This window comes from Astatotilapia calliptera, chromosome 10 (assembly GCF_900246225.1).
Source record: "Astatotilapia calliptera chromosome 10, fAstCal1.2, whole genome shotgun sequence".
NCBI lineage: Eukaryota > Metazoa > Chordata > Actinopteri > Cichliformes > Cichlidae > Astatotilapia > Astatotilapia calliptera.
Window position 1 is genome coordinate 31,669,309 of NC_039311.1, and position 14,534 is coordinate 31,683,842.

At 40.6% G+C, this 14,534-nt stretch overlaps 1 protein-coding gene across 1 annotated transcript; it reads left to right on the top strand.

The window, feature by feature from the left end:
• Positions 1-4,908: 4,908 nt before the first annotated feature.
• Positions 4,909-13,968, top strand: LOC113030973 (complement C1q tumor necrosis factor-related protein 3-like). Its single transcript, XM_026182786.1, has 4 exons — positions 4,909-5,113; positions 10,793-10,855; positions 13,341-13,472; positions 13,574-13,968. Exons 1-4 carry the CDS (start codon positions 4,909-4,911, stop codon positions 13,849-13,851), a joined length of 678 nt encoding a protein of 225 aa, XP_026038571.1. The 3' UTR covers positions 13,852-13,968.
• The last annotated feature ends 566 nt before the right edge of the window (positions 13,969-14,534 follow it).

The following is a 14,534-nucleotide window of genomic DNA, read 5'->3' on the forward strand; positions in this document are numbered from 1 at the left end:
GCATCTTAAAGTGACAAGGAAAACCAAGTTGGGTTATCTTACTAGAAAGATAAAAGAGATTGAGGAGCTTATGGAAGATGATGGCAATTTTGAGGAAGTGTCTGTTAAATTAGCCACTGACTTCTCAAAAATATATATTGAGTTTTGTGAAAACAACGATGCAGTTAAAAATCACTTGACTGAGTCGGAACTTCTTCATGATCAGACACAGTGGTATGAGCCAAAGGCTAGCTATTTGAGAAGTTTTGTGGAGAAAGTCGAGAGATGGTTAAAAGGAGTGGAAATGCAAGCAGTTGAAGCAAGAATGGTTGATGCTGAAGTTGAGCCTGCAGACTGTGCTTCAGCAATATCGTCCAGACGCAGTAAAGCACATCGAAGCAGTCGAACCTCTTCTGTTGTGTCTTCGACCACATATTCTGTCAGGCTAAAGATTGAGGCAGAGAGGGCTGCTCTGGTAGCGCGTGCTGAGGCATTAAAGCAAAAGATGGAGATTGACAGACAAGAAGCTGTTCTTAAGGCAAAAAGGGAGGAATGGGAGTTGCAAACAGCTATTGCTGCAGCTAACGCAAAGCTTGAGGTGCTGACTGTGAAGGAGCCAGCCCATAACACTTCTGCTGACTTGGTCAACAAAATGGCTACCTGCCAAAGATCTCCGGGCCAAAGTATTGGGGCCAGTTTTGGTTTGGTTCAGCCAGAACATGAAGATGTCGGTCGAGGATGTGAGTCAGAGGTAATGCAGGGCTCAGAAAGGAGTAGCAGACTTCCTCGTCCATTGAATAAGAAGGATAATAGCCAGTCTATTACTAGTCAAGGCAGGATGGCTGATGTTAAAGACTTGTTGAATGTCATGAAGCGACAAAACGAGATTACAGAGCTCCTAGTAAAACAACAGAAAGCATCCACTCTCCCTCCTTTGGATGTTCCAGTATTCAGTGGGGATCCACTGGAGTTTGGGTTTTTTATGAAAGCGTTCGAGCATGGGATTGAGGAAAGGACAGACAGCAATAGAGATAGGTTGCGCTTCCTGGAGCAGTTCTGAAGCTAAGAGGCTTCTGCGCAAGCATTTCGGGGATGAATATACTATTGCCTCAGCCTACATTGAAAGAGCTCTAAAATGGCCTGTAATTAAGCCAGAGGATGGTGATGCACTGATGGAGTTTGCTATGTTCCTCACTAGTTGCTGTAACACAGTAGACAGCATGGAGTACATTGAGGAGATGGATAGCCCTACTAATATGAGAACAGTCATCTCCAAGCTTCCTTTTAAATTAAGGGAAAGGTGGAGGGGTTTCGCCTGTGACATTCAAGAACGTACAGCAATGAGAGCTAGATTCGCTGATCTGGTCAGTTTTGTAGAGAAGCAGGCAAAGATCGCTTCTCACCCATTGTTTGGTAACATTCAGGACACCACTTTGTCTAGAGACAAGGGCAAAGCAAAGGTGTGCAAAGAGAATGCTCTGAAATTCAAGGAGAGGGAAAGCATCTTTGCTACTAATACGGCACCTGTGTCAAACAGTCCAGAGCAGACAAAGAGGGAAAGGGAAAATGTAGGCTCTACAGGTGGAAGACAGTGTCTTTTCTGTCATAAGGGAGGACATAACCTCAGTACCTGCAGACTCCTCAAGCAAAAGCCTCACAGACAAAGGCTTGATTTCCTCAAATCAAAGAGCTTGTGTTTTGGTTGCCTGTCACAGGGGCATCTGAGCAAAGGCTGTTAGCAAAGTCACACGTGTGAGACTTGTTCTCAGAAACATCCCACGATTCTGCATAAGGAGCAGTACTCTTCTCCTGATAGTGACAGTAAAAGTATCAGAGAACCAGCAGCAAGTTTTTCTCCAGCAGCAGGCAGTGAAACATGCGGTTGTACTGGGGCTGGCGAAGCAGTCTGTGCACTTTCAATTGTGCCTGTGAAGGTCAGATGTTCAAGGAGCAACACAACAGTTGAATCATACGCGTTCTTAGACCCAGGAAGCACTGGAACCTTTTGTACAGATGAGCTGATGAGGGATTTACAGGTCACAGGAAAAAGGTCCAACATTCTGCTCCGCACTGCGCTCTTCCTTCTGTCTATGCTGTCTGTGTGGAGCACTCAGTGGATCTGCGCTCGACAGTGCAGCCTAGGCGGAGTAGTCGAACGCAGATTCACTGAGCGCTCCACACAGACAGCATCGTCAGAAGGAAAGTTGATAAAATAAATTACAAATGTTGTATTGTTCGATACATATGCGTACCGAACCGAAAGCACTGTATCGAACGGTTCAATATCGATACGAATATCGTTGCACCCCTAGTATATATATCTTTATGGACAGGCACGGAATGTAGTGACAGGGATTGACAAGAACTAATATTGCATATGAGAAATATTGCACATAGAAACTACTACGGTGTATTGTAGACTGCAGGTACTTTGTTGTAGACAATGTTCCCTCTTTCATGAGTCTGAGCAAACAAACCCTTGGACCACTGTGAGCAACAGCAGACGTGTGCGCTGTGGTCACGCCAGCATTGAATCCATCCAAGTCACATGTTTATTAAAATAATCAAATTACAGCATTTATGTTAGACTACTTTTAATTAACTGCTTTAGCCCACTTACAATGAAAATGAAAAAAAAAAATCTTGTTCATGACCTGTAGCATGTTAACACTATTGGAAGAAAAAATAACTTGAACTCCAATTTTGAAAACAGAACTTTCTTCTTTTTTTTTTCTATAAAGCTCTGACTTGTATTAGGAGTCTGTGGTCTGGGAGAGAGTCTGTAACTCTGTCTGCAACATACAGTAAATAATGACCAATGTTAGGCAATTAATTATATAGTTACTTCTCCAAAAAAGTAACAAAGTTTTTTGCAGCTGTTTACCTAAAAATGCAGCCAAGGCGTTTTTATAAATAAACATTTCAAACTATTTACAGAACAATCAGCTGTTCTGCATCAAATCTGATGCCACACAGATTATTTGTGCCACTTGTGGGATTATAATATTATTTTATGCCATGGTATACCCCTAATTAAAGATTGTGAATTATTATGTAGTTTTAGTTTGCAGTATTCTCCTGAATTAGAAGAAGGTGATAACTATTGCATTAGTTTGCATTACATTAGACTGCTGATTTATTGTGAATGAATGATATTGTTTTATGATGCATTATACTGCTGAGTTATAAGAAATACTGTTCGCAGAAAGTCATCACCTTATTTGTCTGATTAGAAGAGAACAGAACATGCTGGAGTTTTCTGCCCCATCTCAGCAGGAGCAGATAAACAGGGAGCCAAGGTCGTAGCTCAGGCGCCGTGTGAGAGAAAGCATGTGAATGTTTAGGCTTTTATGATTAGGTGGGGGCCACTAGAGGCTATTAGAGTTTGATCAATGCTCCACCACTTTGAGATCTGATGCTGTCTGTGTACAGTGTCCATCTCCCACGCGTGTGACCATTAAAATCATCGTTTGACTCAACCCGGCCGGACCAGTGTTGTTATTGTGGTTTTTCCTCTTGTATCCATCCCCAATATTTGAATCCGTAACACACTCCAAAAAACAATTTCTGTCCACTATGAGATGAAGGAGAACAACAGCCTGATACCTGCAGGCCTGACAACAGCAGATGTATCACTGCTGTAACACCTGTAACACTCAGCAGGCGCCTCATTGTTCTGACACACAACAAAACTGTTGACTACACTACACACTAACTACACACTAACTACACACTAACTACACACTAACTACACAAGATTTGCGCTAAACGTCACAAATCTCTCACATCTCAAACACGCCGTCACTCCTAAAACTTCCCCCTTCCTAAACAACTAAATGCCATGTTGCCATATCATGTTTTGATTGGTCCACATGGTACATTTTAAAGGGTGGGGTAAGTGTGCGTGTGTGTGTGTGTGTGTGTGTGTGTGTGGGGGGGGGGGGGGGGGGGGGTGCTGTTTTCGCTCACAGGCTTTCGAGCGTTTTCCCTATAAAACACCATTTTTACCGTTTCTTAAATATAAGAAACGTAAATATAAACAACGACAGTATTCAAGAAGAAACAAACATTGCAGATATTTTATCATAACTCTGGTTTTACGTGGCCGATCAACACAATTTAAAAACTGGTATAAAGTCCACACTTTTTACGTCAGTTGTTCCGTCTGTCCTGCTCACATCTCCGATGGTTGTACACGTTGTCATTAACGTGGCTTCACTCCACATCAGCCGCTTTGCTGGCTAAAACACCGGCGTCGGCACATAAGGACGCTGTCATAGCCTGTCAGCGACGTTGATTAGCTGCGTATATACGAATGTGAATCGCATCATTGGCTGGACTGTGGGATAAGGTGGCATCGTTCTAATCCCATATGGGAGCAGCCAGTCACTGACTAACACTGCAAAACAGAATTGTTAACGTATTTATTTTAATTTCAATTCAGGTTAGATCTTTTTTGTGTGCGCAGAGACCGTGCCAGCAGTGCGCAATTGCGCACGCGTGCAGCTTAGAGGGAACATTGGTTGTAGAGTGTGACAACGATTGGAAGGAAAGACCTTCTGAATCTCTCCTGGTTTGGGGTTGGTGGAGGGTGTATTTGCACAACAAAAGCAGGAGATCAATGGAGCTGAAGGCCTGTGAAAATCTCATCGGGGTGCTAGGAGGTGTTAGGTTCAGGGAAATTATGCATATTTGCGCAGGTTCAGTAAATCTAGTGTTAACAATCATTGACAGTTACATTTTCCTTGTAGTCTGTCTTGAAGTCATAAAGATTACATTAGTCATTAATTCACTAGAATTATTTTATGCCCTCAGTTATCGTAGGGTTAGTGAATCTAATGATACAGCGACCTCCCCTTTGCACTGTGTAATATAAAAGTCAGTCAGGGTTGCAGATGACACAGAGACTGTTGAGTTTTCACTGACAGAATGGAGATCATGGTGTTTTTCTCGCTGTTGCTTCTGGCCTGCTCTGTTTCCACCAATCCGATAGACGCAGATATTGAAAATCATAACCAGCAGATTTCAAACCAACAACCCTCTCTACAGGATATCCATGCTGTGCTCAGAGAGCTGACCGCCTCACTGACTGAACAGAAAGTGAGGACGGCATTCCTGGAAAAACAGACTCAAGGTACAGTATCATGTCAGGTAGTGAATAAGATCCACTGTTGTGGTACAGACACATCAATGTCACTTCATCGATATTCAGAATGACAAACATTCATTTAAACTCTTTTGTAAAGTGTACTTGGTTTTCTTGAAATGTGCTTTAGAAAGTTATTATTATTATTATAATTACTATTTGAGGATAATAGACTATGTGCGCGTTATGTCCGGTGGGGAAACTCCTGTAGAGCGCTCGTTTCCGGTGTGATATTGTTTACGGTCCAGTTTTCCAAAACAAGTCAACCAAATGAATGAATCAAGCGGTGATTTACATTTCTCAAACTGTCTTGGGCATTTACCGAATATATCTGTAGATGATCTTCATCGACTTGTCGATATTTTTTCACCCGCGCCTCAGAGCAAAAGAGAGAAAGGATTCAAATTTTATATTTCCCAGTATTTGTATACAGCGGTCTCTCGTTTATCGCGGGCGTTACGTTCTAAAAATAACCCGCGATAAATGAAATCCGCGAAGTAGTCAACTTTATTTTTTACAATTATTATAGATGTTTTAAGGCTCTAAACCCCTCACTACACACTTTTTACACTTTTCTCTCTTGTTTAAACTCTCAAAGTTCAAACCTTTGTAGAAAAATAGGTCCAGTATTACAGAAAGAAACCAAAGATCAAACCCTGTTTTTAGATCCAGAACATGGGAATACAGCAGATGCCAGAGAATTCAACATCAGTGAATCAGCAATCCACTTGTTGTGTGATGGTTATCTTCCTCTGCCTTTTGGGTGCCTTTGACGGTGCAAAACATTGCACGGAGGATCGACAACGGTCTACAGCCGATCAGGATGCACAACACAATGCACTGTAAAAAAGCAAAATAGCAAAATTGCTCTAAAAAAAATCTGCGAAACAATGTGGCCGCAAAAGGTGAACCGCGTTATAGCGACGGATCACTGTAATTTTGAAGGTACGTCACAACATACCCTTGGTAAATACTAATATATAGAGACCCTTACCAGCAATCATTTATTTTTTATATCCTGTGGATTTTGTTCACGGTTTGTTTACATGCTGTGTAGGTGTGTACTTGAATGCATTTATGTAATGCTTTTCAAGACCCTGAAAGCGCTTTACAACTCCACTATTCATTCACACACTGGTGGAGGCAAGCTACAGCCACAGCCACAGCAGCCCTGGGGCAGAAGCGAGGCTGCCATAATAATAATAATAATAATAATAATAATAATGGATTTATATAGCGCTTTTCAAGGCACCCAAAGCGCTTTACAATACCACTATTCATTCACTCGTGGAGGCAAGCTACAGGTGTAGCCACAGCTGCCCTGGGGCAGACTGACAGAAGCGAGGCTGCCATATCGCGCCATCGGCCCCTCTGGCCAACACCAGTAGGTGAAGTGTCTTGCCCAAGGACACAACGACCAAGACTCCTTTATATTAGCTTTACTTAACCTTTACTTAATCTTAATGTTCTTTATGTGTGTGAGCAACACTTTTAATTTTATTAAACACACCCAGGGTAAGATACACACCATCAGCATATCAGCATAAAAACAGACAGCGACGTTCCTCTTTCTATCACATTCTTCCATACATGGCAATTTGTTTCACCTTCCTTATGATTCCTGGGGACTTACAATTTCTTGACTCTTCTTCTGTCACTTGTTACTAGGCAAGCTCAAATGCAGTTAGAAGCTAAATGAATTCCAGGCCCTCGGCCTGGCCTATGTTTAAATCATTTGTGTTTGTAAGCGTGTGTGCGGTTTAACCTTCTATTGCTCCAAGTCACTTACACAATAGATCGTCGGGACATCGCGCCAAACGAAGCTTAAGACCTTGAATAGACTGAGCATCAACTCTTTTAATGAGCACAACATGCAATATGTATAAGAAAATGGTTACAAACGCTTATTCTACTAAAATACATCCAACCCAAGTCAGAGATTTTCAATCAGTTAAGCTTAAGCATATGAGCAATTACTTATGCGTGAGTTTTACCATACCCAAAGTATCAAACACCCAAAAAGTCATAAAATGGTCATGAAGCCCCTTATCTCAAATTAAACCTAAAATTCCCCCTTTTGACACCTCTTGTGTGTCACAAACTGAAAATGCTTCACCAGAGCTTAGGAAATTAAAAGAAAAAGGTTAGTCATATTATTTCTCAAAACACCTCAGCGATCCTCCTCTCAGGTATATCTGCTCTGGGCCTGCAAACCTGTGTTAAGGAATAAAATCAATTTAATCACCATGTCAAATCTTTTGAACTCCTGGCTCCATCAAGAGCCTGCATCCTTGGAACTTCCAAGAAACAAAACCTGTGTGTTAACCTGAATTTCACATTTCATACTCAGTTTACCCCCCTTATGATCCAATCTGTGTTATAAGAAAGAAAACTTAAATCAGAACAGTTATCAGTCATGTGCTTCATGGAAAATTTCCCGTATTTCAACTTCACATTGATCCTCTGAGTGTCATGGTACTTTTAATTTGAATTTATCAGAGCTGACCAAAATGAGTTTGCTTTCCTTACTTTGCTCCTGTTTCTGTCCAGTGGCAGCTAGTATCACAGACCCTTACCAGTTGTTTTCCTTTTAATTCATTTAATAATTTACTATTTTAAATGGAAAAACCTCGGTCACTGGTACCAGTCTTTGTTATTCCATAACTTACATTTTAATGTAACAAGTCTACCAATCCCCTATGTAATTCCTAAATTTTGCTTTGGTTCTACCTGTTTTCCTTCTATAAAATTTAATTGACTTCTACAGTGGCCTGCTTTTGTTAATAGTAACCTGAGTTATATCAAACATTTCCTCCCCTTTAGCATTTGGCATTTCCCCAACAATATAATATGATACCATAATCTAAACCCAGTCAAAAAAACAGAATTTTTTCTTTCTTTTTTTTTCTTTAAAGCAAACATCAGCAACCCGAAATTAGCAGCCAAAAGATTATGTTTTCAGCTCCACACTCTTATGTGAACCTTCAGTCTCCCCTCCGTTCTCTCTCCTCCTCCTGCTCCGGCCAAAAGCAAAGCAAAGCACAGCAAAGCATCCCCTTTCTCTTGCCGGCATGGTAAATTGTTTGTTCACATTTATTCATCCTAACCTTGGTCCAGTCTTTGTCTCAGTGTCAAGTCAGTCTAACCTTTAGTCCACGTCGTCAGTCCAGTCGCAGTTCAGTCACACACATTCACTCACACGCATTCACACCAGATATTGCTGATAGTGGAGACTCCCGTGCAAATAATCAGATTCTCCACCCTCAGCAACATGAGCTCATTCATTTGTTTTATTTTGTTTTTTGTTTTTTAGGAAAAGGGTTCTTTATGCTCTTGGACTGATTGACTGCAATCCTTTTAGACAGAGACTTACAACCTGATCAGGTCCCCACAGGTAGCCTTCTCCTCAGCCCATTGTAATCTGGAAAAGGTCACCTTCTATTTGTTCTGCCGGAAATTTTTTAGCGCCATTAATTCAATCTTGCAGGCCTGCTTAGGACAAAAATGAGAAAAAGAGAGCTGATTAGTAGCTCATCAAAACACAAAACATAATCACCTGACAGGTTTTCTCTAAGTGCACTGTTACAATTTTAAAGGGCCCAGTTCTAACCATGTCCATGATTAATAAAACTCCCTCTATTAAAATAAGAAAACTACCCAAACCTAACCGACCGAATCAACCCATCACTAAAACAACAACCTCAAAATCTTAAACACAGAAAAGTTTTGCCTCAGGTTCTTCAGCGTCCTTACACTCTAAAGTCAACTGACATCATTTCACCTTCTAAATACACAGAAAATCTTCTTAAAAGCCACAGAGTTTTGCACACCATTGGTATTCTCATTAAGCCCTTTCTAAATATGTTATGACAATCTATCATCACTAAATTCTAAACTTCGGATAAGAAGCCTCAGACACACAGCCAGACAGCAAGCTTCTTCGTCACCACTCATTTCAGCTACTTTGCATACTGAGTCATATCTCAGGAAGTTACCCTGACAAGAGAAATGCATATTTAAACATTACCACATTATTGAATTATTTTTCTTTCTTTCTACAGTAATCACTTGTTTTGATCAATCTGTCCAAGAGCACTTCTAATTCACTATTCTAAAAACTACTTTAAGCTTTAATCACTTTTTCCTTTTCACAAAAATCACTCTATTGTCGTGGAACTTCCCTGAGTTATTCCTCAACTTCTGGGTTTGAGTGTGTTAAATTCACCCTATTTTAACACTAATAAAAGATGGCAAGCTGATTTTCATTGCATGTGTGTGTGTTATTAGCCAGGTTTAATCAATGTCTGTGCACTGGAGCTGTGGATTCAAACTATCTCACTTCTGATTCTCTCCAAAAATAATTTCACATGTAACAATTTGTGTATGTGTGTTTTCTATTCATTCATGTAGTTATTATCTCTCTCTCTCTCTTTTTTTTTACCTTTCTGTTATGATGCTCTGGACATTTCTAAACCTCCACCAGTTCAGCCTCCATTTTCAATCCAATTATATCCTGTACGCTCTCACTCGACCTCGTCCGGCTTGACCTCTCACTGGTCCATGTCCCTCCTCTCACAGTTTCCTGTTTGGCCTTCAAATCTCCAGCAAACACAGGCCCCACTCAGCTGTTTCTTCTTCTCTGTTTCTTCTCTGTTGATCTTTTCAGTCTTTTCTTTTAGGTTAACTCCCAGCATGGCAAATATCACATCCAGTGCCTTCAAACAATCATGTCACTGGTTAAGTTCCCAGCTTGTAATTCAAAGCTCATGTTCCATCAGTGGTATTCATACATGCTGCTGCTTGACCCTTCAGTGTTATAGGTCATTTGCACAGTCTTTTGCCTGCTGTTAACTCTTCAAGTTCAGATAATAACCATAGCAAGTACTTAAAGCCACCTACAACTAGCTTTCCTTTAATATATAACAGGAAGTCATATATTAAAGGAAATATGGGCTGAAACCAAGGCTGCCTGTAGTAGCCCAAAACCCGCATCTTAGCGATAGCAACTGGACTAGCTTCTTACTTAGCAAATAACACAGATAAAGCTAAACAAGCATCACTCTTATCTTACAATACCCACGTGGTAAGCACACACACAGGAATGCAAGTAAGTACAATACCGAGGTGCATCATGGGTAACGTAGTCTAAACAGGTACAGTAAACAAGCGGACTTTTAACAGTCTCTGTTTGCTGAAGGGTGCTGTTTAAGTAAAGCAGCATCTTTAATAAAGAATTACACCAGGATTCATAAACATCCTGGGAGCAACTGATGAAGCAACTGATGAAGCAACTGATGAAGCAACTGATGAAGCCCTGTATTTTTAAACCCTCCATGTGAAACGGAGCATGTTTTCTGTAACAGGAAGCTCAGAAACTCAGTAATCTGCAAATCCACAAACTTTATAACCAAGGTTACGGGGAACCACCCAGGGTCAGTTCATGTTTTCTGGAATAAAATACTTTTAGGTAAGTCCAGAGTGTCTTGCTGGTGTTCCAGATGATCAGGATTTAATTGGTGGTGTGGTCAGTGTCATGATCCATGGGAGGAAGGATGAACACAGTCACCTTCAGCAGAGTCAAATAATCACAAAGCAGCACTAGAGATAAAAACATGTGAATCACTGTGTGCTGTCAGTGAGATTTTCTTTGTTTTGTGTTTTTCTCAGAACAAGAAGCAAAGCTGGAGAGACAGAAGACTGAGATCGACCAGCTGAAGCTGCAGTCAGAAGGTATTGTGTGCAAATCTGATCATCTCTATAGAAATGTTAAAATGTGTATATTTTTGGCACATGTTCAAATTTATCCAGGGAATCAATAACCTCGACCACAGTTACCTGTTCAGGTACAAACGACTGCTCAGTTACAGGTCTTTAATCCACAGGACCTCAAACAGTCTCATTAACTTTGTGTGTCTGAGATCATGTCACCTTTTTTAAATTTCTTCAGTGGAGCACTCTTTCACACTGTCTGCATTCACCCTTTCTAAAACAGACTCCCAAACAGCTCTCTGACAGCCAGACTCAATGTTCAGATTTTGGAGATCACCATTAAACGTATTCATCGGTCAACTAGGACCTCCAGCTAAGAGTGGATGATCTGTACTTATACACATATCCAAATCTAAAACCATCTTTTAATGTAAACTTAACATTTAGTGTAGTGACTTTAATTTACAAGAAAAAAACACCTTGAGGAAACTTTTTTTAATGATTTGGCGCTACACAAATAACACTGAGTTAAAGTGAATGACTCCACTCTACACCAGTACAAAGTTTTATCAGAATCTAAACTTCTCGAGCTGTCGTGTTTACAGACACAAAGAATGACATGCACATAAACACATCCAAAAATATTACCTCCTTTGTGGAGGTAATGAACTGACTGCAACTGTGTTCAGAAAACACAGCTAAAACTAACTAAACCTATTAGTGCTGTTTCACCATTACACTCACAGGCTGTTTTAGCAAATCTGGGCCTGATTTCTGTGAACATTTGAATCTGTATTTGAAGACAGAAGCCAGCAACCTCTACTCAACTGCTGGGTAATTATGTGTGTATGAACTATGCTACATAATCATGAATCAAACCCAAGCCTCTGTAGCCATTTGGCTCAGGGGTCACCTGATCAACCAACAGAGCTACAGCAGCATCGTTACAGCCATCAGCCATCCTTTGGTTGCTTAACTGAGTAAAAAGGTGCTACATGAGTACGAGTCCATACAGTTTATCACCTTAAGGAAGTGAACAGACAGTGGCGTGGTTACATCCATCTTTTGCATACAGTCTATGGGCACACAGCACCTGTAAGAGGTGTGGTTCTGCAGCTCTGCAGTGTGTGAGGTGGAGGATGAGGGGACGTGGAGGAGACCACCGCTCAGTGTAGCATGAACAGAATGAGAGTCACTGTTACTTTCTTACTTATGGATAAAACATGTGAATCACTGTGTGCTGTCAGTGAGATTTCCTTTATTTTTTGTATTTTTCTCAGAACAAGAAGCAAAGCTGCAGACTGAGATCAACAAAGTAAAGCAGGAACTACAAGGTACTGTGTGGGAATCTGATCATTTCAATAATACTTTGAAATATATGACATATTTTTATTAATAATGTTTGATCTTAAATTGTACATTTACGAGTTTAGTACTTGTGTTTAAATGTCTTAATGTTAGACACTGAAACTAAAACCTGCTCTGATACAGTTAAAGACAAGACAGTTTGAAGACATAACACTGCTCGAACTCTCATTGCTGTGAATGTTCGAATCTTTATTTGTGCTGTAACGCCACCTGCAGACAGAAGTCAGCAACTCTGGTGGCTTAACATACGTTAGTGATATAAATCTGTCCACAAGGTGGCGTTACTGTGTTTGAATATCTTTAGTTCATTCACAGTGGCAACTTTAGTACCAACAATGTTTTTTATTTCTTCCACATGATATCTGAGGGTAAAAGTTCAAACTAACTGACCACCTGGTGACACAGTATGTGGATTATAAAGTGTTGGGTCTGCACTTCAGCAGGCCTACTGGTTCAGACTTATTCCCGTGAAGAATGCAAGACAGAGCAGCGATCGATCGATTTTCACATGCTAGCGAGGGGAGCCGGACGACAGGATCTCTGCCCTCCCAGCTTCCCCTGCAGCCTTTTATTCTGTGACACACAGTTTACACAAGCACCCACTGTAAACCCCCCTATGGTGCGTCATAAACTTAAGGCATTGAGTGGATGTGTATGTATGTGTGAGCATGTGTTTGTGTATGTATGTGCACGTGAGTGAGTATGTGTGAATGTGGGTATTTCTGTGTGACTTCCTGCTGATCACAAAAGGGTCATCTTCCCTCACCCAGTATATGGCTTAATTCCTGTAATGGTCTCACCACACACAAACACAGGTGAGGTCATAAATGGCAAGAAGTAAACATCCTCACTACATAAGAACAGAAACCGAACCTTCACATAGGATGTGCCTGTAGTTAAACACTATAGCTAATTACCCATTCAACAGGCTGGGGAGAGTGTTAAAAACAGGAGAACGTCTTTGATCATACAGCCTGGCAACATTTAACAATTTTATTCTAACATAAAGTGTTTGATTTCTTCTGTGACAATGAAACGCTTTCAGCTGTCAAAAATTTATTTCATTGTAGATTAAAGTTTTTGTCATGGTCACTTTTTAACAGAAAGTTAAAAATAATGACATTTCTCTCTCTCTCAGTCAAACAGGTGGCTTTCTCAGCCTCTCAGCTGGATCAAGGTGCTGCAGATACTGGACCCTTTAACACAGATACTACTCTGATCTTCAAACGTGTTGTCACAAACATTGGAAATGCCTACAACCCACACACAGGTAATAACACTGAATGTCACTTCTCAGCTATGTTGATGTCAGGCTGATGTTCCAGATGTTCTAACAGCTGATTTAACAGAACAAAAACAAATGTCCCACAGGTATTTTCACTGCACCAGTGAGAGGAGCCTACCACTTTGTCTGGAAAGTGTATGGATATGGAAACGTTGAGATAAGTGGTGTGTTATTCAGGAATGGAGAACACATATTTATAGCATATGAAAGTCCAACATCTGGTGGTGTGAGTGCCTCTAATGGAGCCTCACTGCTTCTAGAGGTTGGAGATCAGGTCTCAGTACGTCTCTGGGCTGGTACAAGGATAAGTGATAATGAATATCATCACACCACCTTCAGTGGTCATCTGATCTTCACCATGTGAGAGGTGTGACAGCTCCAACAATTCCTGTTTAGACTGTCTACTGTGGGCGGAGCTTAGCCATTTTTAGAAGTAAAACAGGAAGTAAATCACCTGCTGGAATCAGTTTCTTGCTCTCTCTCTCTCTCTCTTTCTGGTTGTGTTCTAGTTTTGTGTTTATTTGTTTCTACTGACTCAGATAATTTACTTCTTCTTGTTATCTTTGATTCAAATCAATCCAGTTAAATGCTCAGTGATTCTCTTCTCTTTGTCCTTTCTTTGAGTCGGCTCTTCATAAAGTGCTGCTCCTCCATTAGGTCCTGACTATTTTCTATAAGTTGGTAAACTGCATCGTTTTTTATAGGCTCCACTGTCCTGTGTTGGTCAGTCTGTTATTTTGGTGACTGCTGGCCCACATGTTTGCTTTTAACTGGAGTCTTTCCTGTTAAGTTGAGCAAAATCCAACAGTTTTTTTTCTCTTCTTTGATAATCATGCAGGTGTTTTTCTTAAACTCTTAACAGATGTTAAACCTAATCTGACTATCATGATAAAAATGTAAACAGCTGATTTAGTTTGATATAAAATGTGTGTCAGTGCTGTGGAGGAATGTTTCCTTATTTTTCATCTGAATCTGAATCCAGATTCAGACACAGATAACTGACTGTAAACTTACTCGGGTTCATTTCTTTCTATTCTTTAGTTTCAA

Bases quoted from the DNA above. Each gene is read 5' to 3' on its own strand.
- LOC113030973 (XM_026182786.1), top strand. From the start codon at position 4,909: ATGGAGATCATGGTGTTTTTCTCGCTGTTGCTTCTGGCCTGCTCTGTT. The intron at 5,114-10,792 runs GTACAGTATCAT...TGTTTTTCTCAG, and splicing joins CCTGGAAAAACAGACTCAAG to AACAAGAAGCAAAGCTGGAG. The intron at 13,473-13,573 runs GTAATAACACTG...AATGTCCCACAG, and splicing joins TGCCTACAACCCACACACAG to GTATTTTCACTGCACCAGTG.